Source organism: Centropristis striata, chromosome 4 (assembly GCF_030273125.1).
Source record: "Centropristis striata isolate RG_2023a ecotype Rhode Island chromosome 4, C.striata_1.0, whole genome shotgun sequence".
NCBI lineage: Eukaryota > Metazoa > Chordata > Actinopteri > Perciformes > Serranidae > Centropristis > Centropristis striata.
This window is the reverse complement of record NC_081520.1, coordinates 16614205-16641508: the sequence shown is the minus strand read 5'-3', so window position 1 is coordinate 16641508 and position 27304 is coordinate 16614205. Positions and strand designations below refer to the sequence as shown.

At 36.5% G+C, this 27304-nt stretch overlaps 1 protein-coding gene across 1 annotated transcript; it reads left to right on the top strand.

Annotated features, from left to right (window-relative positions):
* ppp1r13l (protein phosphatase 1, regulatory subunit 13 like) lies at nt 1-27304 on the top strand. The gene is made up of 13 exons (XM_059330921.1): nt 1-139; nt 11845-11907; nt 12008-12129; nt 13117-13693; nt 15158-15250; nt 15993-16081; nt 16664-17033; nt 17903-18354; nt 18912-19046; nt 21271-21404; nt 22600-22766; nt 24039-24232; nt 25539-27304. The coding sequence occupies exons 2-13, from the start codon at nt 11871-11873 to the stop codon at nt 25572-25574; spliced, it is 2406 nt and encodes an 801-aa protein (XP_059186904.1). The 5' UTR covers nt 1-139; nt 11845-11870; the 3' UTR covers nt 25575-27304.

Below are 27304 nucleotides of genomic sequence, written 5' to 3'. Positions count from 1 at the left end.
GACTAAATGTCTGGAGCAATCGCCAGAAGAGAGAAACACAGTCTGAGCAGCTCGACTTCAGGAAGACAAGAAACCCAGAACAGAGCCCAGGTTTCCTCTCGAATTTGGGGCAAAAGAACAAAGAGGCTCATTGATTGAGGTAAGTTTTTTTAAACCGCTTGTGGTGTAGGCTATATGCACCTATCTGCGTGGTAAATACTCAGAAAAACTGATTTATTATAAGATCGCTGTGCGACTTAGTGTAACTCTTTAAGTTTGTTCGTAGCTCCAGTTGGTGAAACCCCCTTTGAATAGTTCTTTCCATGCTTTTCTCGGTCATTGTGAGGGGTCTTTGAATGCAAGGAGGAGCTTGTTCTCAAACTAATAGAAATCAGATGTTTTTACCAGCTCTGCCTGGCATGCCTCTCAGTCTACAACCACAGAAGAAAGCTCCAGTGCAGCTGCTGGTCACTGATGTGCAGCCAGTTCAATATATATACCATTAACTCCACAGCAAAGTTACTGTCTACACGGACCTATGGGGGTTGTGACTTCATTAACCCCCTGATTTTTTCATACTTTATAAATTCCCCTTTTAAGGGAACTTGCATGAAACATAATACCCAAGTGTTTGATGTGGAAATGTGCAGAACAAACATAGTGAAGCCAAATTTGCCCTAGATCAATGTGTAAAGAGATTATTTGGCCCAAAGGCTAACAAATTTAATTCTGCTTTTTGAAATATTCATATGAAATAATTCCTCTACTCATGTGTTTGGGTGCTTGAAATAAATTTCCCCAAGTCTTAGGTTAACAAAAGTGGTGAAATATATGAATAAAATAGTATAGAAATGTAAAATAAATGTCTAAAATGGAATTTTGTCAATACCATTTTTAGAGAAAAATAGTTTTCTGTCACTCTACTTTCACCATAAAGCTTCATGGGATGAGCATTGCAAACTTTTTTTCTCCAAACAAAATATTTACAATATAAAGAGAGAAATAAATCCTCTCTTCGTTTTAAGGCCATTGATAGTAATGGTGAGCTTATCTGTCTGAATGGACTCTTTATGATCTTTTATGTGCTATTAATGTTGGGTGTTCCTACATTGTGTAGTAAATAATTTATTTTAATTGTGTTTATGTTGCTTTGATAAACAAATATCCATCTAATGCCACTTGGAGTTTCTTACACACCGCTCCTTGTGACTGTCTGCAAGTCAGAAATGCAAATGTGTCAGTTGTTTGCAGAACTTCTTAGCAGGGCTGCTAATCTGCATGTAAACCAAACCTTCCTGTCAGAGCAGGATTTGAAATGGCACTCATCCAACATGTGTGCTGTACTTTGGGTCCAAATCCAAAACCAGCTGGGCTGCATTTTGTGATGCACTTGCTGCAACCTGTTGTCTACAACAAGAAGCTACTACATTCATCAGAACTGGTGATCAAAGCCGTGCATGCACATACATGCAAACAGTTATACATATCTGACTGTCACTCCTTGGTATAATTGCAGTGTTTTGTGCATGAATCAGGTCATGTAACTCGCCAGAAATGTCTGTTATGTTGTGCAGAACTGAGAGATTCCTGAGTCACATGCTGCAGGAACAGTTTTGCACTAAGGGGATAGCTGGGATAGTGATAGAAGAGAGAGCCTGCAGCAAAAGAAGACCTTGTAGGCTTTTGTTTAGTTGTTATCATTTGATCTTTACAGGCATTGTATAGACCGCGACTGATATATCAGTTGACAGATATTATTGGCCAATATCGGCCTACAAAAGTCATATCGTATCAGTGTATATGCTGGCTGATATTTGCCGTTATGAAAACTTTTTTAACACAATATATAACGCCGAAAATGTTGCTTGGCATGATTTAGAAATGGTGTTAGCTATTCTTTTTTTTAATTCTTTTTTTTAATAGTCAGCGATTGACTGAAAGGGAACAGTATTTGTATTTTTTTTAGCTATTTATTTTATTCCTTTTTAATCTTTTTTTTTCTCACTTATCATTTATGGAATTGGCTGACAATGTTATACATTGTTTCTATTAAGTATGATAATGTTTAACAATGTTAATTAGTTAATAAAGTTTTATGTTTGAGAAAGTAGCTCTCTGGGTATATTTGTAGAGTGGTGAAAAATCGGTGCTCAATGCACATAAAAAAGGGCTATTTTCATTCCAGGTAAAAAAAAAATAAAATCATTATATTGGCCACCATATCGGTTATGGATGAATTTTCTAAAAAAATCTTTATACGAATATGAAAACTTTATTATCCACTGAGTGGAAATTCCTCTTTGGTTTAACCATAAACATATAAACAATAAAGAAAAAAACATTTCAAGGATATAAAATAGCCTACAGCAATAACTGCACTTCACACATCACCCATTCAAGTACAAAACTTCATAAAAGCATACCACAGTACAAATATGGTATTGGCATTGGCTTCAAAAATCCCATATTGTTCGGGCTTTAGTAATGTACCCTGAGTTTGTGCAGAGACATATTGTTATCCTCACATTGAGAACATCAGTAGAGCTGCATTGTTAAAGGATGTTGTCTTTGGCAAAGGCAGTTACTGTCATGAATACAATGTGTGCACACATGCTTGTTTATATACTTATATTGGTAGAAAGCATTTCTATGACTAAATAGGTCGGAGGCAAAATGAAATACTTTGGGTGGAGTAGTTGAATCTGAAAGGATTACAGTTGTTGACGTGTGTAAGAGGGAGATATGATTAACCTATGAGACATTTATTGTCATCTCTCATCAGTTGTCAAATTTGACTCAACAGCTGACATAGTCTGGGAAATCTTCAATGGAAGTTTTTACGTTATGGGTGTTTGGTTATAGTTTTGTAATCGATAAGATCTGAGGTCATTTTCATTAGAAAACGTTTTTTGTGATTATTGGAGACAGCTCATAGATATTCTGATCCAGATGAATGACAGCTCCACTATGTTTTACACAATAATTACTCAATAGCTCCAATTTGTAATGCACAATTTACCGTAATCTCCTTCCCCATCCAGACAGGCAAACAGTCCATGTCAAACAACTCCCATCACATGAGATAGCTGTGAGCCAATGTAAACAGTAGATTCTATCTTTCACGTTGGACCTCTCGCATGAAAAAATCTTCAGGGGACCAATTTTTTTCAGGATTTAAAAAAAAAATGGTTGAAAAAGTGATTAAGAAAGCTTGTGGAAATTAAAATTAATAACTGCAGTGCAAAAAAGGTGTGTCTAAAAACAAGATAAAAACACTAAATCTGAGGGAAATGATCTTGATGCATGGACAGATAATTTACCTTGACAAGATTTCTTAAATTAAGATTATTAAGTCTAGAAATAAGCATGTTGAACGCTTAAAATAAGAAATTAACTCTTAAAACAAGATAAATTAAAGCTGCAAGCAGCGATGAACTGGCCCGAGCAGAGTGACCTGACAATTATTTGTTTCTTACCAAGATTAAAAGATTTAGAAGTGTTAGATAATTTATCTTGTTTTAAGAGTCAATTTCTTAATTTCTCAATAAATTGTCCTTCAACGTGCAATATATCTTTACATTATATCGTATATATTTTTCTTTACATTTACTTGCCTATGTATGTTTATGTTTATATTGTATATTTTTTATATTTTATATGTATTTTATTTATTGTCACGCTACTTTTTGGAGTCAGCTCTCAAATCTCATTGTACATGTGTATAGTGACAATAAAGGCATTCTATTCTTATTTTAAGTGTTCAACATGCTTATTTCTAGATTTGATAATCTTAATTTAAGATATCTTGTCAAGGTAAATTATCTGTCCATGCAGCAAGATCATTTCCCTCAGATTTAGTGTTTTTATCTTGTTTTTAGACGCACCTGTTTTGCAGTGTGTTTATATTTTTCACTGGGTCATCTGCAGGAGGTTTGTTCTCCTGTGGGGCATGATTTAGTTTGTTGTCTGCATTAACACATACAGATTAAGGTGTTACAAACATGACAAAGACAAATGAAAAGCTAGCCACAAAGGGAAGCATTTATTGTGTCAGAGTCTCAGCCAAGTTCCCTGCCAAGAGTGGGCCGAGTATTTGAAGGAAGGATATGAAGGAGGAACCAACAGGAGGGGGAGGAAATGAATGGATGCCTGTATGGAAATAAAGACTTCAGCAGAAACTAGAGAAATAGTTTGATGCGTAATCTGGAATGGTTGGTGGAGGCTGAAAAAAGGAAAGGGGGAGAGGCAGGACTGCTCGGTCAGACACACCCAGGAATTCTGTAAAGCTAATGATTATTGTCTTTAATCTTTAAATCTCCCTGCTGCTTCCCACAGGATCTCTCTGCCCCTCAGAGTGTCCTTTAACAATGTTTCGGAGTTCCCGGATTTTTAAAAAAGCCTATTATGCAGGAGGTAGCTAGTAGTTTTGTTAAGTGCTCCTTGGTGGTTTCATCTTGTGGCTTCCATCTTGGCTTTACCACTCGAGAGAGCTAATTGCTGTATGTTAAAACGGTAGAAGCAGCTGGCATTGTAATCACAGCACTGGGAGGGAACTGGACACAAAGTGCATGTGAGGTTTTCCTGGAAATTTTCTCTGGAGAAAGAAGTGAATCGGCAACCCTGGAATAGACCAGTGACCAAAAACTGTCAGTCAGCTTTAAATTTTCAGATGATTAATGTTTCTGTGTTTCACCACTCAAATAACAACACCCATTCTTCTGCCTGTGTACTTTAAAGTCCAACACCCACACTGTAAAAAAAATCTGTTGTTTTTACGGTTAAAAACTGGCAGCTGTGGTTGCTAAAACTTTACCGTAATAAATACGGTGCAACTTTTTCTAATATAACGGTAAAATGATATTAGCACTGTTGAGTTCACGTTTAAGATTGACATTTTATTCCATTTTTTTACCGTATAAATAAAAAGTTTTTCCATCAAATGAAACGCTGTTCTGCCATATAATTGACAAGAAAATACTTGAATGAATTGAAGATTTTACCATTAAATATTACAGTATATTTTTGTTAGAGATATGTATGTTTAGTACATTTAACAGTGAGAAAAAGTATTTTTACAAAAAATAAATGCAAAAATTACAGTGATGGCTTGTATATATATTACCCTATATTTTTGCTACAAACACGGAGCCAGTGTATTTCACAGTAGAATAATGTTTGGGGTTTTTTTTTAATAAAAATGTAAAAAATACTGTCTTGGCTGATATATATACATTTACAGTGTTTCATTATTACTGAAACTGAATTAACCCATTTATCATTTTAAGGTCTTTTACTGTCACGGTTTAGCAGTTTTTCACCGTAAACTCTACAGACATTTTTTTTACAGTGTACTGTGTGTGATACCTGCATGTATGTTCCTAAAAAACACATTTATTCACAATTTATTTCTCTATACACGCTTCTCTTCTTGAAACCTCTCCTCAGCTGTTGAGTTTACTTTATTTTGTTTGCACAGTAATATAACATGCTGATAGCAAAAGCAAAGGACAGCAAGGTGCAAATTACATACATAATCTGTCAAGGTTTTTAAAAAGGTAGATGATTAACAAAACAAAAAGTGAAATCTGACACAATATAAATGACAACAGAACACAAAATTGTGGGAGACGATGAAAATGAAAGGAGAAGTTGTCGTTGGAGAAGTGAGGCATTAACTTTGGTTCCATCTATTATCTTTTCAAAAAGAACTTTTAATATGCAGCAGAAGTTGACAATAACACCATGTGAACATCCAGCCAATTTAATTATATGTTATTCCGCCTGTTTTCTTATTATACAATTACTGTTTTGATACAAATGCCTCTATGTGACCTACATAAGCAAACAAACAACAACAGAGAAGTTGCCTTTCAACAGGTCAGATTCCAAACAGAAAAGTCATGTGAAACATTTTACGGCACACAATGTTCATATTGAAATGTTTATTTTGAAATGTTTGACAGTAAGTAATCACCAGCTGAGCAGTTAGCCAGTTAAAAGGAAGCAGGAGGAGATTTTTCTTTAGAGAATTAAATTTTTTACTTGTGGTTGTTGCTGATATTTTGTCAGGATCAGCAAAGAGAAAAGACCAAAAAATAAACAAAAAAGCGTAGAGGGACAGTGATAGAGCACAGGCAAAGCAGGGGTTCTACACTGTAAAAATGTTTGTAGAAATGACAGTAAAATACTGTCAAATTACATCAGAAATAGGGCGTAAAATTGAAAATTGTATGTCACAGTAGTAGACACTTTTAATAACCATAAATCAAAGATTAGCACAAAACTTTTACTTTTACTGTCATAAACTGTAGGAAACACACAGTTTTGCTGTAAAAATATAACATTTTCATGCAAAATTAATGGAGAAATACCATGTGTGAAAGAATGACACAATTACCCTTAAAATAACAGGAATATTCAGTCTAAATTACAGTTTTTGCTGATATTTACATTTAAATTTAGTGTAGAAAACCCACTAACTGTATTTTTTACTGTAAAGTTCTGGCAACCACAGCTGCAGGTACTTTACCGTAAATTTAACAGATTACTTTTTTTTTTAGTGTATTCAAACAAATCCTGAAATGACTTTCTATCTAATCATTTTTATATTGAAATACATTATGAGATGATTTGACATCAATATATGAATTTATTGGTGGCTTTAAAAAAAAGTTATTCATCTTACGTAGCCACAAGTAGATACATCACCTCATCATCTTTACAGCTGTGTTTAAAACAGAAAAAAATAAATTTAAAAATACTTGTCATCAGTGACAGTGGATTTATTAGTTATTAGTTCAACTGGGCAGGATTGTAAATGGGGGACAGGTGTGTTAGTATGGCTCATAAACATATGATTTTAATTCAATTTAAGATATTTTGTTTAGCCCAAAGATGCACATTTTTACTGTCTAACAGAAAGAAAATATTAGATTTAGACTAAAATGCGTTTATCTCAACAACATGAAGGCTTTACAGAACTTAAAAGAGAACTCATATTTTGTTCATAATTACAATGGAAAATTCATAAAATGTGAGACTTGTTGGTGTCTTTCACTTTTTTTCCAAACACTTGCACAATAGCACAAGCAGGATCCGGTTTTTCCAAGGCTTTTGTCTACAGGGGCCAAAATAAAACCAGTTTTGGTGGTGTGTTACCAATAAAAAATGGAGTAACACAAACAATAAAAGTTGTTGTAGAACCAGCGAAAAGAAAACTGGGAAAACGGGAGGGATGAATGACTTTCTGGGCAGGACGGCGAGAGTTCAGTGAGTGAGTGATCGACCTGACCTTTGTGAGTCAGTGAGAGTGTAATCTCTTTTTTTGTGAGCTACTTTTGACACAGATAAGCGTCCCAGACTGTGTGTGAGGTGAATGCCTCACTGAGGAGTGGTGAGGAATGTGAGCCTGTGACGAGGCCCGACTGAGACACACTGCTGACTCCCGGCGACAGTTCAGTCGAGCCAGATAATAGCTGTTCTTCACACTGTGTGCTCTGCTGTACACTTAAGTTTGATGACCTTACGTAACACGTGTTTTCCTCTGGCCCTGGCTAATATTTAACTGGTGCTAGTGGGCTTATCCCGACGAGGCTGGTCTAGTTTCAAGGGTCCACAATTTCTATTATGTGCACTTATTGTATCAGGTCTAATAACAAACAAAGATAAATGCCCCCTTCCTCTCTCTGATTGTGCACAAATTCAAAAGGAAACTTAAAGTAACCCTGCTGCCCTTTGGTATTGTTTTCACCTTGTAAGTCTGATTATGCATTTGTGTGTGTGTGTGTGTGTGTGTGTGTGTGTGTGTGTGTGGGTACTTGTACGCTGTTTGAGGGAAGACTTGGTTTCAAGGTAAAAGTTAGGTTAAGGGTGAAGGGTCCTCACAAAGTGATGTATACAGGAATATGTGTGTGTGTGTGTGTGTGTGTGTGTGTGTGTGTGTACTTGTGTTTTCCTACGAACGACTTGGTTTCAAGGTAAAAGTAAAAGTTAGGTTAAGGGGGTAAGGGTTGTGGTGAGGCATTTAGAAATAATAGTTAAGGTTAAGGAAAGGGAAAGGGGTTAATGTATTAGTGAGGACCTTTCAGCTGGTCCTCACTTTGTCAAAGGCCTGTTTGAGGGTTAAGACTTGGTTTCAAGGTAAAAGTTAGGTTAAGGGTGAAGGGTCCTCACAAAGATAGATGTACAGGAATGTGTGTGTGTGAGTTATCATGTGAAAATGTGCTCCTGGAGAAACCTACTGTAGTCCGAACTACAGATGTGGTTTTGACAACTTTCCCAGGTGTTTGTGTCTGTGTCTGTATGTCTGTGGACAGATATTGTCAACAAATTGCATCACAACCGTCCAGGATTTAGTCCAAAAACTGTACAGGTGTGTGTAGTTGAGATCAAAATGAAGGCAGCGTTACAAGATGGGTGTGGTACGAGCGAGGGCGCTGTAAGTAGGGGAGTAGTCTTTTTTTGCCTTTACCAAAGTATAATTAATATTGATATCAGATAAACAATACAATCTTACACATTTTAAGGTAGTTTAACACACTGTTTGTCAATGTGGGGGTCGCCATGGGGGTCGTAGAGACTTTGAAATATGTTTTTTAGTGTATGTCTTTTATAAGAGAAGACACTGCACTGCAAAAAAGGTGTGTCTAAAAACAAGATAAAAACACTAAATCTGAGGGAAAAATCTTGCTGCACGGACAGATAATTTCACTTGACAACATTTATTAAATTAAGATGATTAAATCTAGAAATAAGCATGTTGTACGCTTAAAATAAGAAATTAACTCTTAAAACAAGATTTCCCTCAGATTTAGTGTTTTTATCTTGTTTTTAGACACACCTTTTTTGTAGTGTAAATGTGATGAATAAATAGACCTAACAAAAGAGAAAAAATCTATAAGAAAATGTGTTTACTGTAAATATTACTGTTACCTAAATAGCTCAGAGAAGTATTGAGTGGTTACACAGCGGGCCGAGAAGTTGAATCATCAGTGATAGTGGACAGTGTTGTTCACAGACTGAGGGACTGACCTCACTTTATGTCTGTCTGTCTGTCTGTCTGCCTGCCTCCCTGCCTGCCTGCCTGTCTGTCTGTCTGTCTGTCTGTCTTTCTGTCTGTCTGTCTGTCTGTCTGTCTGTCTGTCTTTCTGTCTGTCTGTCTGTCTGTCTGTCTGTCTGTCTGTCTGAGAGATAGTTATTAAACTAGGGTGGGATTATAAATGGGGGACAGGTGTGTTAGTTTGGCTCAGCACACTTTCATAAACATGATTTTACCTCAATTTAAGATATTTTGTTCAGCTTTTACATGCACATTTTACTTTATTTACTTTATTTTTTAAAATATTAGATTTAGACTAACATGCATTTATCTCGACAACATAAAGGCTTTACAGAACTTAAAAGACAACAATGCACTGTGTCTTTTATAATTACACTGGGGAATTCATAAAAGGAAGTTATGTTTTAGGTTTCAGTTGTGTGTTTGTCTGTTTGTTAGCAGGATTACTGAAAAACCCCTGATCCTATTGTCATGAGGCCTGTTGGAAGGTTGTATCATGAGCCAACAAAGAACACACTGAACATTTGGAGCGCATCCAAATCATGGGGACGCACAAATTATTTCCCATTTTTGTTAACATTGTGAGAGAGGGCCTGGCCTCGGCAGGGGCCTGGACTGACCTTTTAGTTTCTTTTAATTTTAATTTTACTAACATTTATCTTTACTTGCACATAAATAGAAGCTGCACTGTAAAAAATGTCTGTAGATTTTACGGTGAAAAACTGCTAAACCATGACAGTAAAAGACGTAAAATGATAAATGAGTTAATTCAGTTTCAGTAACAATGAAACACTGTAAATGTATATATCAGCCAAAACAGTATTTTTCACATTTCATACATTGCTCCACTGTAAAATACTCTGGCACCGTGTTTGTAACAAAAATATACTGTAATATATATACAAGCATCACTCTAATTTTTGCATTTATTTTTTGTAAAAATACTTTTTCTCACTGTTAAATGTACTAAACACCATATCTCTAACAGAAATATACTGTAATATTTAATGGTAAAATCTTTAATTTATGCAGCATTTATAAAGCATTTTCTTGTCAATTATGTGGCAGAACAGCGTTTCATTCAATGGAAAAACGTTTTATTTTTTACGGTAAAATATGGAATAAAATGGCGATCTTAAATGTGAAATCAACAGTGCCAATATCATTTTACCGTAATATTAGAAAAAGTTGCACCGTATTTATTACGGGAAAGTTCTGGCAACCACAGCTGCTGTTTTTTTACCGTAAAAAAAACAGTTGTTTTTTTTTCAGTGTGGCAACTTATGACCTAAATCTTTTTTTTAAATCAATATCTGCTGTTGTTGTCACATATCAATGAGCAGAAAACCAAATTAGAAATGATGATGATTGTCCTCAATCCAGTATTTAAAGTGATTGTTAGGCTTGCAGGGATTTTTTTGGCATTAACATATTATTTTAATAGGTTTTTAAACCAGTTGGGACAAATCGACCTGTCTGCACAGACAGCTGTGTGGCTCATTAGTATAATCTGTCATCCACTTGACTATCTGTGTACTGCACCTGTCCGTCTGTCTGTCTGTCTGAACCTGGCTTTTAAACAGACCTGCCATGTGTGATGTTAAACTGCATCACCTGGTATCACCGTTAATGTGTCTGAGTCAGCAGCCAGTTTACCTTGAAGGGGACTCAAAGGGCTGTGATGTCATTTAGTGATGCGTTTCACAAAGTGTTTCTGGGTGATTCTCATGAAGCCAGTTTAAGTTCTGTCTGTGAAGATTATAAGGACATACTTTATTAAATTAAATATATTTCACTTTTATATGAATGAACAATATAGCCATAATGAGGCACAATTCATTGTTTTGTGCTAAAATAATATTTTCTATATTTTTAAACATATTGTTGATTCACAAATTAATTACCGTAATGCATCCAGATGAAAATTTCATGGTTTCCCCACACTTGTACACAATAAATATTTAATAAACTTTATAAAATTAAATATACATTTGTTTAAAAATGTATAATTTAACAGAATATAATCAAACATAATGGTTTTTAACAATGTATAAAGAACAAAATCTGCATGAAAATTGATGAGAAAAAATGGTTAAATGTTACGGTAATTGTTTGAATTAAAATATGTGTACGTTTTAATAAAAAACACTTTGGTGATACCAGCTTGCCTTGAGCATATTTAAGTGCTTGCCAAACAAACAAACAAACAAAAAAATCTTTTGTTGTTTTTTTAATTCTATTTAAAAATGTGTTACGATAATTAATTTTGCTCAGTGTCTCTAAAAATGCCTAAAAATACCTTAAATTTTAAAAAATAGATTATAAATTCATATTAAACAGTGACTTTAGATTGTATATGTTATAAAGGGTTAAAGAAAATATGTATTTAATGCTCTTGGATTTTTGCTTTGAGCTGTACCATGTTCATGAGAATCACCCTTCTGTGCAAATGTGCAAAGAGAACCTGACTTGTTGTGACATGAAGGGCGTTCAGGTTGTGTGTTCACTGAAAGTTGGCTCTTCGTCAGAACACCTAAAAGGGAGATGGCTTGGAGCCTGCAACAAGGGAGAAAGGAAGGGCAGGGTTAAACAATCCTTGAATTTATAACAAGTTAAATTTTATTGCATCAAAAAGATTCTCAGTCAAATCTAATGAGAGAAACCTAGAGGGCAGAGGGGCTTGTTTGCACGAATCTTCCATTTCATCATCAACAGGGGCATGCTGAGTCCTATAAAATGTCTAAAGAGGAATTTCACAAGACTGTGAGCTTTTTCTAATAAAAATTGTGGTGTGATCCTTTTTTCAGGAGCGGAGCGCTGCTACCTCGCAGCCATGAGTTCTCAGGGGAGCTTTGGCAGCAGCATGCTGTGTGAGTTTCCTAACAACAACAAAGTATTTTTATGGCTCAGTACACATGGGAGTAATAAAATATGCTAATTACCTGATGTGCTTTTGTGGTTTGAATTTAGTCCAGACTATAAACGACGACCTGAACGCATCGCTGGCTACAGCAGACGAGTTATCCAAAGAGTTCAACTCCATGTTTAAGGAGGCCTCGTCCAACGACAACAACACACAGTCTGGGTCTCAGGTACAGACACACACACTTACACACACTTCCAGTTCTGGTTTCCTCCTTTTAATTGATATTTAGCAACGGGTTGTAAAAGTTATATTCTACAGAAGAGTGTCTGACTCATAGACTGCCTGTAGCCTCATCTAACCTGTTAAGGTTAGGGTTGGAACAAGAACATTTAAAGCTTATAACAGAAGAACTGTAATGCCAAAATACCTGCATAGGGCCACATTTAAAGGTAATGTCTTCTAGTTTCTCAAAATGTGCTTGCTTAGCATGTGGCTAAAATACAACATAAGTATGTTAAACCTGCATTCTGCATCATGCATTAAATCTGCAAAAGAAGATTGATTGTATAGAAGTCAAAAATCAAAATGCTAATAAACCTAATGGTCCCACACTGCAAAAAAGGGGTGTTTAAAAACAAGATAAAAACACTAAATCTGAGGGAAATGATCTTGCTGCATGGACAAAACAAGATGAATCTTGAAATAAGCATGTTGAACACTTAAAATAAGACAGTAAGTGTTAGATAATTTATCTTGTTTTAAACAAGAATCTTGGTAAGAAACAAATAATTTGCAATGCACTCTGCTCGTGCCAGTTCATCGCTGCTTGCAGCTTTAATTTATCTTTTTTTAAGAGTTAATTTCTTATTTTAAGCGTTCAACATGTTTATTTCTAGATTTAGTAACCTTAATTTAAGAAATCTTGTCAAGTGAAATTATCTGTCCATGCAGCAAGATCATTTCCCTCATATTTAGTGTTTTTATCTTGTTTTTAGACACACCTTTTTTGCAGTGCACCTCTCCATGTTCTAAGATTAATAGGCCAGTAAATGTTAAAGATCTTGATTTATTTTATAATTATAACAAAATTAAAGAATATTTCTGTTGTTAATATTCAACAACAGATTTCCTGAGCCTTAGAGACACTTTGGTACTATTATAGTATTGTGTTCATTCGTTATATTTATTTATAACAGATATATTTTCCCTTTAGACCAGCTCTTCACTGTCCTGGGAGAAGCCTCAGTCCAGCGGGCTGTCCAGCTCCTCCACCACCAGAAAGGAGTCAAGTGGCAGCAGTAATGGCAGCTCCAGCTCCAAGCCTTTCTCCCCCAGCTCCCCTTCCATGGATTCCTTCTTCTCCAGCACTAAAGTCACACCACCCTCCCCTTCTATCTACCACACCAGCCCACGGTCGTCCCCAAAGAGCCAGAGGAAGGATTACTCTCCTCTTCCTCAACATAGATCCGACAGCTTCTCCTACAGCCAGCAGAGCCCGTCACACTCGCCCCACGCCCAGAGGCGGAGCTCTCCCAGTCGTTACGACAGGAGCCCACGAGGCTCAATCACTTACATCGATAGAAGTCCTTCTCCGAACCGAGCAGCTCATTCTTTTGACCCGCCATCTTCGCCCGCCTCGCTCCACTCCCCCTCCAACCTGCTGAGCCCTTATGACGGCGCCCAGATGGGCCGCAGGTCGCCTCGCGCCGACAGAAGCCGCTCTCCTTTGGCTTTCAGCCCCCAAATCTCCAGCACGCTGCCTCGAAATTTTGGTGGTTTCAGGCAATCTGGTAAGTGGCCTCCAGATAAAACAGCTATATGGGTGTTGTGGACCAGCTTAACCCTAAATAGATATTAATTATTATGGAACTGAATAAACTATAATCCCACTTTGAATTATACACTGCAAAAAAGGTGTTTCTAAAAACAAGATAAAAACACTAAATCTGAGGGAAATGATTTTGCTGCATGGACAGATAATTTCACTTGACAAGATTTTTTAAATTAAGATTATTAAGTCTAGAAATAAGCATGTTGAACGCTTAAAATGAGAAATTAACTCTTAAAACAAGATAAATTAAAGCTGCAAGCAGCGATGACCTGGCCCGAGCAGAGTGACCTGACAATTATTTGTTTTTTACCAAGATGAAAAAAACTTTAGATTTAGAAGTGTTACATAATGTTTCTTGTTTTAAGAGTTAATTTCTTATTTTAAGTGTACAACATGCTTATTTCTAGATTTAATAATCTTAATTTAAGAAATCTTGTCAAGTGAATTTATCTGTCCATGCAGCAAGATCATTTCCCTCAGATTTAGTGTTTTTATCTTGTTTTTAGACACACCTTTTTTGCAGTGTAGGTGCTAGGTGAAGTTTTAAGAAAATACTTTTTTATTCATGTCTACGGTGGCCGTTACGTGATCTGCACTCATGTAAGTGTCAGCATCGACTACAATCATTTTGATAGATTTCTTTTTTGGTGCTTACGTAAACTTTTATGCTGGACATTGCAAAGTAAAAACACATGTTAATCAACCATCCCAGTGTCCCAATGTAAATCCAAATCCCAAATATATTCAGTTTAATATCATATAAATCAGAATAAGTCTCCATATTTGAGAGGCTGTAAACAGGACATTCAGGCATTTTTTTAAAAAGTTTCTTTTATGAGCAATTGATTATTGGTATGGTTGGAATAGTTATGTGCATGTAAATTGCTTCACATACTACCTTTAACATTACAGTGGTAACAGATCGGCATGCTGTGCATAAAAGAAGCATTATCTCAACATATTGTCGTGGTTTTAGTGCTGTAATATTTACAAAATGAAAAGTATTATGTTTCCTGAAAAATTTCTTGGGGTGAATGTTTCAGTTACAGATGTGCTGTTTCACCATGAAGCTTTTTACTCAGTCAACATGAGGGAAATGCACCATCTGAACCACAGATTCTGAGCGGTGATCTTTTCTAATCTGGTGATAAATCAGATTTTGGTGTTGCTAGAAACTATGTATGGCATGTCGAAAGGAACGGGTAGGGTCAAAAGTCATTTAAGGAGGGAGTGAAGCTCTGGAAGCAGTTTGTCACAAAAAAAACCCTTTCAACATTTAAAATAATTAATATATGATAACACACTGCCAACCCACCCAAAATAATGTAATTACACTGTTCTTTTAGAGGTCCTTCAACTCTGTAACGTCTCCCTTCTTGTGTTTCTCTCTCTATCTATCTTTCTTGATCTCTCACCCTGCCAGATGAGGGGGTGCAGCGACTAAAGAGCTCTGGCAAGTGGAATGAGACAGATCTGGACGTGTCCTACGAGAAGAAACCTCACCACAGCTATGATAGTTGGTTCATTTCTGCTACTTTCTTAATTTTTAAATCTAGTTGTGAAACAAGGCTGCAAAAAAAGGTGTGTCTAACAACAAAATGAAAACACTAAATCTGATGGAAATTATCTTGCTGCATGGACAGATAATTTCACTTGACAAGATTTCTTAATTTAAGATTATTAAATCTAGAAATAAGCACGTTGAACCCTTAGAATAAGAATTAACTCTTAAAACAAGATAAATTATCTAACACTTCTAAATCTAAAGTTTTTTTTATCTTGGTAAGAAACAAATAATTGTCAGGTCACTCTGCTCGGGCCAGTTCATCACTGCTTGCAGCTTTAATTTATCTTGTTTCAAGAGTTAATTTCTTATTTTAAGCGTTCAACATGCTTATTTCTACACTGTAACACCCAGTGTTGCGTGTTTGTTATTATAACTAATTTCCCTTTTTCAATACAACAAAGATCTGTGGAAAAAGTAATTTTAACTTAAAATATTGAGTCAAATATCAAGATTCATTTGAGTTAACTCCATTGTCTTTGTTGTCTTGACATAAAATTATTTCGCAGCATGGACACTCAGATATTTAAGTTGAAACAACAAATTGGGTTTTACAGTGTAGATTTAATAATCTAGTCAAGTGAAATTATCTGTCCGTGCAGCAAGATTTAGTGTTTTTATCTTGTTTTTAGACACACCTTTCTTGCAGTGAAGTCAAGTCTTTGTTTTCTAACTTTACACTTTCCTGTCACAGAGACAGAGTGGCTAAGGCCGACTGTGCCAAATAGCAGCTGGAGAGAATCCAACCTCGATGGGCCTCCTCCCGCCCCGAGTCCCAAAAAGGTGGGTGGTGTCAGCAGAGAGGCTTTCAAAAAGGTGCTGTGAGAGATTTATCTGTAAGGTTTATGTTGTAGCCCAAAGCTGTTCTCTTAAATCCATGTTAAGCAATCCACAAGTTCTTGAGAATGAGTTACTGCAGCTGTGGGAATTTTGGTGGGGATAGGAGCTTCACTAACCTGTTGAACTCAAAAACTAAATCATAGCATTTCTTTTTTAAATATACATTAGTTTATTTTTGGTAAAAATCTGTCAAAAGTGGTGTGACACACAGTCAGCCCCGTTGATACATCTGTATCTTTCTCCAAAATCACAAGCTGCACCTTTAATTAATTATTATTATTATTATTATTATTATTATTATTATCATTATTATATTTTACCATTTGGTGCTGGTTGGTGATGAAAGCTGAGCAACACATTTTATTAATTTGCTGTAAAATCAAAACAACAAGCCAAAAAAGGCTTAAAGGCTCCATTGAGCTGCAGAGTTACACAATAATTCTCTGTCATTTCGAACCATGAGAAACTTATTATACATTCATTTGAAACAAATACGTATTTGTTCTCATCTTCTTTCTTTTCTAGGATCCTCGTTCTCAACCTGCCATGTTGTCCCATGGTTCTCTGCCCCGTAACACACGTATAGTCGTACCTCCAGATGTTTCATCCCCGGTCCACTCCCCCTACATCCCTCAGCCAATCATCTCCCGTATTTCAATTCCACCGGCTTCTCCTCAGTTCCGCCAGCGTAAGCCCATCCCTCTCTCCGTCATCATGCGTCTCCAAAACCCCCGATGGGGAGGGATGGTAACCCGCCACCCCAGAGTCCTGGAAGAAGAAGGTGATATGGCGCCTTACCCACCACCTGTACCCTTCCCCAGGGAGTTTTTCCACCCTGTACCACACCCACTGCAACATCCACCTGAACTGAGACAGCCAGCTGTGTACAGCGACGGTACGACACATTTAACATCTGCACACACAATCTGACACTCTCCATTAGGGCTGCACGATTATGGCCAAAATGATAATCACAATTATTTTGATGAATATTGTAATCACGATTATTAATTGCAATTATTCATCATGTTAGGAAAAACATCTGTATTTTTATTGCACTACTTTTAAACAAACAATAGGAACAGTTTTTAGTGTTAAGTGAACACCTCCTGGAGCACACTGTACTGCTACAGAGCTAACTGTTAGCCTATTAGCAATTTGCAGACTGGACGCTAAGGGGTTAACACCCCCTCCGGCTCTGCAGCTGGGAGAGACTGCTGCAGGAGGACTGTGCCGCTTCGACTCGTTGTTACTCTTCTTAACGAGCCGCCGGCCCCCGAGGCTCTTTAAAAAGAGTAAGAACGAGTCTCCAAAAGTCTCCAATAACACCAGAAAAAGTCGCTGGATTTGTCTCCAGTCGCTTTTTTGAAAAATAGTCGCTAAGGGGGTCTGAAAAATCACTAAGTATAGCAACAAAGTTGCTGAGTTGGCAACACTGCTTCAACAAATGGCGCGTGTTGTTGTGGCGTTGAGTACTACGTTACATCCTGCTTAGCGTTCTATCCAATCAGCAACCAGGCTTTTTTCAGGGGAGAAAAACATCCCCGCCCCCTGGTGGTTGGTGGACTACTGGTGTAGAAAGTGCTTGATAAGATATGCAGGAGAGCCGCATTTTAAAATGGAAATATCACCGACGATCAGGTTAATTTAATCGTGGCGGCCAAAATCGTGATCACGATTAAAATTAGATTAATTGTGCAGCCCTACTCTCCATATTCACAGGATCTTTGTTCAACTAACTGTGTTTGGTATCCATCTTTGCAGCGCTGAACTCAGGGGACATAGACGCAGAGTTGGAGCGGCTGGACTTTGTTCCTCACATGTCTGTGATTCCGGAGAATCCAAGTGTGCCAGAGGGCCAACCAGAGGGTACACCCCGAGCTCCCCGGCCCCTCAGCCCCACCAGGCTACAGCCAGTGGTGGCCCCTGAGGCCCAGCACCCGGAGAATCCTAACTTGGAGGAGGTACTCCGCATCCGGTCAGAAATCCCCCGGGCCCTGAAGAGACGGGGATCCGTGGACCATTCCCAGCCCCTGAAGAGGGCCTCCCACTACCAGCCGAACCAGTACAAAAACCTTATCGACAAGCTTTTTCACAGGAAGGAACGCCGCAAGAAGGGGGAGCAAGGTAGCGAGTCCAGCAGCTCGTCAGAAGGAGAGGACTGTGCTCTACCACCTCCTCCTCTACCTTCACCAGGCATGCCTCATGACTACAGAGTAAGAAACTAGAGCTTAGAGAAAGAATAACTTCAACACATGTATCAAACTGTTATTGCACTACAAAAAAGGGGTGTCTAAAAACAAGATAAATACACTAAATCTGAGGGAAATGATCTTGCTGCATGGACAGATAATTTCACTTGTTAGATTGTTAAATCTAGAAATAAGCATGTTGAACGCTTAAAATAAGAAATTAACTCTTAAAACAAGGAAAATTAAAGCTGCAAGCAGCGATGAACTGGTCCGAGCAGAGTGACCTGACAATTATTTGTTTCTTATCAAAATAAAAAAAAACTTTAGATTTAGAAGTGTTAAATAAATGATCTTTTTTAAGAGTTAATTTCATATTTTAAGTGTTCAACATGCTTATTTCTAGATTGAACAACCTTAATTTAAGAAATCTTGTCAAGTGAAATAGTCTGTCCATGCAGGAAGATCATTTCCCTCAGATTTAGTGTTTTTATCTTGTTCTTCGACACACCTTTTTTGCAGTGCACTTTTTTACGTTAACAATTCTCATTATAAAACAGCTCATTAAACATTTGTCCCTTCAGTACCATTCCATCCTGCGGCAGTCCAAGCGAGAGCACAAAGGATCTGGGAGGCGAGCTCGACTCAGTCCCCTCGTCCTGCTGCTGGACGGATCGTTGGTCGGAGAAATGGAGATAGTGCAGAGGGCCGTGCAGGAGGTGTGTGTGTGTACTAATACACCTTACTGTAAATACTGTCACTGCAGCTACTGCTCCTAGTAATAGTAATCATACCTAAACTAATAAACCCACACTGCAAAAAAGGTGTGTCTAAAAACAAGATAAAAACACTAAATCTGAGGGAAATGATCTTGCTGCATGGACAGATAATTTACCTTGACAAGATTTCTTGAATCAAGATTGTTAAATCTAGAAATAAGCATGTTGAACGCTTAAAATAAGAAATTAACTATTAAAACAAAATAAATTAAAGCTGCAGCAGTGATGAACTGGCCCGAGCAGAGTGACCTGACAATTATTTGCTTCTTAACAAGATAAGAAACACTTTAGATTTAGAAGTGTCAGATAATTTATCTTGTATTAATCTTAATTTAAGAAATCTTGTCAAGTGAAATTATCTGTCCATGCAGCAAGATAATTTCCCTCAGATTTAGTGTTTTTATCTTGTTTTTAGACACACCTTTTTTGCAGTGCATTGCACCAATAACTAGATGGGCACTAAGATCTCAGCCAAAGCCATTCCTGATCTCACAATGTAAATGAAAGTAAAAATCATTTGTGTACCTGCCTCCTGATTTGGATCCAGTCCAGAATTAAATGAGTTCTTCCTTGGCCCATGCTTTACTCTTCAACCAAGTTTCAAGAAAATCAGGCCACTCATTTTTCCATAATCCCGTTTGCAAACAGCCAAGCAACAAAGTTTGATTATTTTAATAAACATCTATTAGTTGGTTAATTGATAAGTACAGGAAGATAAATCAGAAAAAAAGTAAACAACAAAGATAACATTCAAATACATTTTCACAAAAAAAAATCCAAAATGTAAAGACTACAAACTAGTCATACATAATCTGTTAAAATATAAAGATTTTGGTTAAATTGTTTTTCCCATATCTCTTTTCTTACAGTAACATTTTTAGCTGACATCAGCAGCCTCCATGAAAAAAAAAGAAGAAAGAAAAGATTTATGGGGTGAAACTCCTTTGAACCAGTCTGAACTGAGACAGTCTAGTATAGAGCCAAAGTTTGTGCTCCAGTTCTGGATTTAGACTTTAACAGTGATGAAATATGTGATATTTAACTTTCATTCTCTCAGGGAAAGTTTGCTGAGCTTGCATTCCTCGGTCTAACACACTCGGCTGCTGCTTCTTCGTACAGAAATAAATCTGTCTCCAAGTTGCTCATGCAACAGCTTCTACTTCCATTTTATCAGTGTGGGGGTTAAGAGTCGGCTCAAGGTGATCCTGATAAAGTGCATAAAGTAAATTTACAATAAACAGAGGCAGAACAACTTTCTCGATGTGTCACAGTTTAAGAATATCTGAAAGCAGAAATTTATGTAACAAAATTAATTACAGTTAAGATGATGATGATGATGATCCAGTCTGTGTACTGAAATATGTGCCACCAGAAACTGAATTTGAATCACATAATTTGAATTTGTATTGTTCCTTTTGAATCATTGCATTGAAAAACTGAATCTGAGTTGTAATTTGGAATTTAATTTATTAGTTTGGAACTGAACATTCAGTTCTCACAATTCAAATTCAGTTCGCAAAATTCAATTTAAATTTTCTGGGACAAACATCCTAGTAGGCAGAGCAATCGAACGCAGATACACAGAGCGCCTCTTCGGCCAATTAGCACATCCGTTTTCTTTTGTAACATTTGTTGCCACCTTGTTGCCATAGCGCCTCTTCGGCCAATCAGCACCTCCGTTTTCTTTTGTAACATTTGTTGCCACCCAGTTGCCATAGCGCCTCTTCGGCCAATCCATGGTCACGCCAGTCGAACTTCTTCCTCCGTTTCTTGGCGAGTGGCAACCGAAAACGGAGGTGCTGATTGGCCGAAGAGGCGCTCTGTGTATCTGTGCTCGATTGCTCTGCCTCATCTACCCGGATGTTCTTTGCAGAAAATTGAAATTAAATTTTGCGAACTGAATTTGAATTGTGAGAACTGAATGTTCAGTTCTAAATTAATAAATTCAATTTCAAATTACAATTCAGATTCAGGTTTTTCAATGCAATGATTCAAATTGAACAATACAAATTCAAATTATGTGATTCAAATTCTGATTTTTAATGCAATTATTCCAGTTAAGCAATTCAAAGTCAAATATAAATAATTCAATTTCAGTTTCTGGTGGCACATATTTCAGCCTGTACCAGTCTGTGTAATGTTGAATTTATAATGTTTTCCTTAGATGAACGACCCGAGCCAACCCAATGATGAAGGCATCACTGCCCTTCACAACGCCATCTGCGGCGGACATTACGAAGTGGTGGATTTCCTTGTTCGAATTGGAGCCAATGTTAGCGCACCAGACAGCCACGGATGGTAAATATCTCATTATTCTTTCCCACCTTTAAACTTTTCCCTGTTGTTGAATATAACTATTTACTGTACATAATTCAAGGAACTCCTACTCTACTTGGCTTTGTTACTTTTATGCTACTTTATACTTCGACTTCACTACATTTCAAAGGCAAATATTGTACTCTTTACTCTGATATATTTGCCTGACAGCTTTAGTTACCTAGTTATAATTTCTAGTTGTGGACAAAGCATTCAGATCTAATACTCAAGTAAAAGTACTAATACCACACTTTAAAGATACTATATTACAAGTTCAACCAGGAAAATGTACTTAAAAGTGATAAGTGCAGAAAAATGTCTGTTGTGACTGTTATTTTATTATATACTATATAATTATATATAATAATTATTACTTGTGTATTAATATAAAAGCAGGATTTAACTGTTGTAGTTGGATGAGGTGGGCTGAACTAAAGATTATTTTTTATTATGAATGAATGAGCTGATTATTCTCTCAATTAATCGATTCATTATGTCTGGAAAAAAAAGCAGAAAATACTGAGAAATGCTGTCATAAGTATACAAAACCCAAAGTGTTCACATTGTTTGTTTTGTCCAACCAACAGTAAACATCAAGATAAGTAATTATACTCATTAAAAGAGCAAAAAAAATCCTGACATTTTTTTTGTAATTATTTTTTTATTAGGAAATTTCACAACAATTGACAAATGGATTTACAGTTGTTAACATCAGGATTGTACAAAGCCGAGGATTTTGTATCAATGGCTTCTTGTTCCAAATGTTAATTGTCCATTCCCTTTAAATAATATTAATATGTAAAGAAAAACAAAAAACAAAAATATACAATTTAACTATTTACATCCAGAAGGGTATAGAGGCAAAAAGTAAATACATAACATGAATAAATAAATATAAATATCTGTAGCAGTTGAGCATCATTCAGTTGTATTCACGTCACTGAGATACAGTGGGGGGAAAAAGGACGGGAAAAAAAGGAAATCAAGTGGATGTTTCTTCACCTTGTTACCTTTACAAAATCCGGTCTTAAAGGTCTCTTGTTTTAAGTTAAATTTTTTGCCATTTTGAGGGTTTTTGCTGCGGACATTGTGTTGTTCATGTTCTGTCTTAAAGTAACATTCAGACCAGTTATCTCATTCTCCTGCGTGTGTTAACTGAGAGTTCTTTGTCCCTCAGGACGCCGCTACATTGTGCAGCGTCTTGTAACGACCGTCCTCTGTGTGAGTTCCTGGTGAGGAACGGAGCCGCCGTCATGGCCATGACGCAGAGCGACGGCGCCATCGCCTCCCAGAAGTGTGATCCTTACGCTGTCGGCTATGAGGAGTGCGAGAGCTTTCTTACTGGTGAGAACACCGACACACACATACACTGACACTCCAACATTAAATACTAAAAGTCAAACACAATTTGACAGTTGCTTCACTTTCCGGGGCTCTGACCTTTACCAACTTGCTTGTTAAATGTGGACAGGTTTTAGTGTAACCTTGCACTGTAAATAATCACTGTGAAATCTACAGTTATTTACTGTATTATTCACGGTGTTTGATTTTTACAGTATAGTGCTGTATAATTTACAATAAAAATCGGTCCTTGTGACAAAATCACAGTAGTTAAAACATTACTGTAGAAAAAACACAGTAGACAGCATGAAAAGTAGACTACTGTATTTTTCCATTTTTATCATAATTTTGATCAGAATCAGTCCTATACAAATGATGTTGGAAATCAATTGTAAAACAGTAAATGTATTAATATTATTTTCTCTAGTGTATAGAGTAATTACTTGCAATTACTAGTTATTTCTATAAAAAGTAATGATGAAATTATTATCAAATTAACAGCATTGTTTACTGTGCCGTATTGCCACATACAGTACAATTAAAACCACAATGTTTAACAGTTTTTTTATTCTCACAGTAAACAAATCAGTACTGTAAACACAGCTAAAAGTATTGTAGTATTGTACAGTATTGTAAATAAAACTAAAATCACAGTGTTTGTTTTTTATTTTACAGTATAAAAACAGTACTGTAAAAAAAATACATTAGTTCTACTGTAAATAATAATTACAGTAAGTTACTTGTTAATTGCTGCCAATAATTTACTGTAAAAATCATAGTAAATTTTTTGGAGTGTGGCTAAAAGAACCCAACGTAAAAGCACTAACTAAACAAAATTTAACATACTTAACAAAGAAATAATTAGACTAAACAAACAACTAGTAAAAGTAAATGCTATTAAACTCTAAACTAAATAAAGCAGGCATTTAGAATAATCAAACAACAAATAACATAATAACCTAAACTAACAACAACTAAAAGCTCCAGAAGGATCTTTGATTCAGTTTGAATGACAACATTGAGTCCTTCTGACTGTTCTCGTCCCGGCCTGATAAAGGATTCAGGCTTCAGTTGGCGGTTGCCCTCTTTAGCTCCGCGCCCCGTATGGCGAGCTGAAATTATCCTGAAATTATAATGCGGCCACAGCTGTGTGTTTATAGAGTATTTTACAATGGGTCAGAATGCGACCCAGACAATCATAATCAAGGACTGAAACAACCCATTTCATAAATGCATGTTTATCCTGTTTTCTTTGTAAAAAAAAACAACCATCAGGAGTGGAGGAGGCCATGGGGGTGGAGAACAGCGGGGTGCTGTACGCTCTGTGGAGCTACCCGGCTCAGGCCAACGACGAGCTGAGCTTCAAAGAGGGAGACATGGTCACAATCCTGCAGAAACCTGAAGGCTCCGACTGGTGGTGGGCCTCGCTCTGTGGCCGGGAGGGCTTCGTTCCAAACAACTACTTTGGGGTAAGATACCAATTTCTAAATAAAGGGTTTTGCCTCCTGACCATGATGGTAAGTGAATGTTAATCCTCTGAAATCTTCAGCTATTATGTCTGTTAACCCTTAATAGGACACTCATTGAAATACTTGCAAATTCCAAATTTCAACCCTAGAGAGTATGGAGGATATTACATACTGCCAGAATGTGTTAAAAAACATATGAAAATATATGAGAAATATATATATATATATACATATATAATATATATATGAGAAAAAAGTTTACGAGATTAAAGGGGCAAGTCTACGAGAAAAAAATGCGTAGATTTATGAGATTTAAAGTGGTGAATCTGTGTGAAAAAAGTAGCTTTTTTCCCCACTTTTTTCTCGTGAATCTGCAACTTTTTTCGCACAGATATGCCACTTTAAATCTCTTAAATCTGCAACTTTTTTTCTCGTAGATTTGCCACTTTAATCTAGTAAATTTGCAACTTTTTTCTCGAAATATTACTTGAAGTTACCAAATATAGTTCTTTGCCTGATAAAGGGTTAAAATCTTCACCATGCCATGTTGGTATCAGTGTTTTCAGCGTTACCTCACCTATATGTCCTGATAATTAATGTTTAACTTTGCCTTACTTGATCAAAATGTTGAACCCAAAAGAAACTAAGGAAACATAAAATCTGATCTTGAAAATGATGTTTCAAAACACAGAATTTTAAATATTGCAAATATGAATACAGGTTGCAAATATAACATATAACAGGTAAATGAGGATAATATCTAGTTCAATATTTTATACTAAATATATTTGACAATATCTCTGATGGCAAGACTCAATGTTGCTTCAATTTTTTTTTTCATCATGAAGTAGATTGATTGATTGATTGATTGATTGATTGATTGATTTTATTTGACCATTCTTGATATGAAAAATATGAAACAGCAACCTGTGTCATACATAATATAAATAGATAAAAAATAGTTAGGGATGACACAATAAAGCCCCAAGGCTTATTTCCATTGTGGTCCCTATAAGGCAGGAGACGGGGGCAAGTAGCAGCATATCTTACATAAATCAAACAAGTATCATTCATACATATATACATACATGCATCAATCATTCATAAGCCACATAAAAACATAAATTACAGTTTCAAATATACATGACAGATACAGATTGCCAACATTCTAAGATTGGTGTCTAAACCATTTTTTCAAGTTTTGTTTAAAACTGCGTATGCTTCTGACTGATTTAAGTAAATATGCAGTAAATATGCAGGTGTTTTCATGGACTCCAGAGGGTTAACATTTTGTTTTATTTTCCAGCTTTTCCCGAAGGTTCGGCCAAAATCTCTCTGCTAGGTGGTCTTCTGCTGACGGTCAAACTGGTTCAGAGGACGGTCTGAAACAGCTTCACACTGTTGTTTGACAGCACTGTGTGTGTGTGTGTGTGTGTGTGTGTGTGATCATGAAAAGGCTGTAGTGGTGCAGGGCTTCAGAAATGGTTTTGACGTGTCAGTCAAGGAGAGTTGAAGGAGAAGTCTCAGTATTCATTCTGGCCTCAAGGCTGACAAGGATAAATCTTTGGAGAAGACTTCATTTGCTCTGCTGCAGGATATTTTCCTAGTAAAGCTGCAGCTCTGTTAAAACTCTTCTGTCAAGCTCTGCCTGTCTCCCCAAAGGTCACTAACGGGCCATACGCCCTGCTGATCCACTCAGCTGTGTTCCAGTCAGACGTTGACATTTCTGATTCATCGGCTGGTTAGTAATCAGAATATCCACTCATCAGCGAGGTCAATGTAGCTGTATGCTGTCAACAAACCATGATTGCTCAATTTAGAAATGAGCTGCTTCAATCAGAGCAAAATCAACCTAGTCGTTAGTGGAGGAGAGTTGTCTGCTACATGAAAGAAGCATCGGGGGAAAGTGAAAGAGAGCAGTCAGGAGTTGACACTGAGCTTTTATTCTTTTAAGATTTCTTTAAAATGTACATGTTACTGTTTTCGCAAATGGTTTATCCTAATGGATCCTAACAAAAGTCACACTTTTACAAGCCGAATAATGTTTTTGGTAAGTGATGTTTTTTTAAATGAAAGTCCTGAGAGGCAAGTGAGAAGAAAAATCGGGAACACTTTATACCGCCACGTCACGTCAAAGGTCTGGAGAAGGTGTTATTTGCCGTTTCCATGGTTTCATTCACCGCTATGTAGAGATTATAAAGTCCATACAAAGTAAAGCATATTAAGATCATAACTCATATACAACAACTTCCGTACTTACTACTAATAAGCAATAATTCTGAGGATATTGAGGGAAAACTCTTAGTTAATGTCTTACTGGTTGTATAATAAGGCATTAATAACGACCTAATAATGACTCATTAAGAGCAAATATGTTACTTATTTGCATGCTAATAAGCAACTAATTAATGTTGAATATGTGTTCCCTAATATAAAGTGTTACAGAAAAATCTTCTGACCTTGTGATTTTCTAGGTCTGATCTGAATTTTTTTTAAATGGAAAGAGAAACTCTTTCATCTGTGAAACAAGTGGGGGAAAACATTTTCCCTTGTAAATAAAAAAACATTTTTTTTCACAGTTCTAAACCAATATTAAGGAACTTAGAAAGATTAGCCTTTAGCCATTAGAACTTTTTTTTTTTTACATTAGTTTTTTAAAACACGGTAGAGAAAATGATTTTTTAATCAGCCTTTTTCCAGATTTTTTTCTCACTTGCTTCTCAGGGCTTCCGTAGTTTTTCTCAAATGTGGCTGCAGACTTTACATTCTCTTACATCAGCTGCAGCTGCTGGTTTCTACTTGCCTCTATTCCGCACACATGATGTAGATCTTTTATTCTGCCTTTATAAATTAATCTCTTTGGAAGAGAAAGTTTTCCTATGACAATGAAAGTGGTCTTTCTGTGGATATGTGTATGTGTATGTGTCTATTCACAGTGGTAGAATGAATGTTTGGTGATGCATTTGTTTTGTGTTTTTAACAGTTTTCAGTGTAACACTCTGCTGTGCACCTGTAACCCCTAACATGGGACACACAGTGATCAAATGTTTAAATACTCAATAAATACATGAG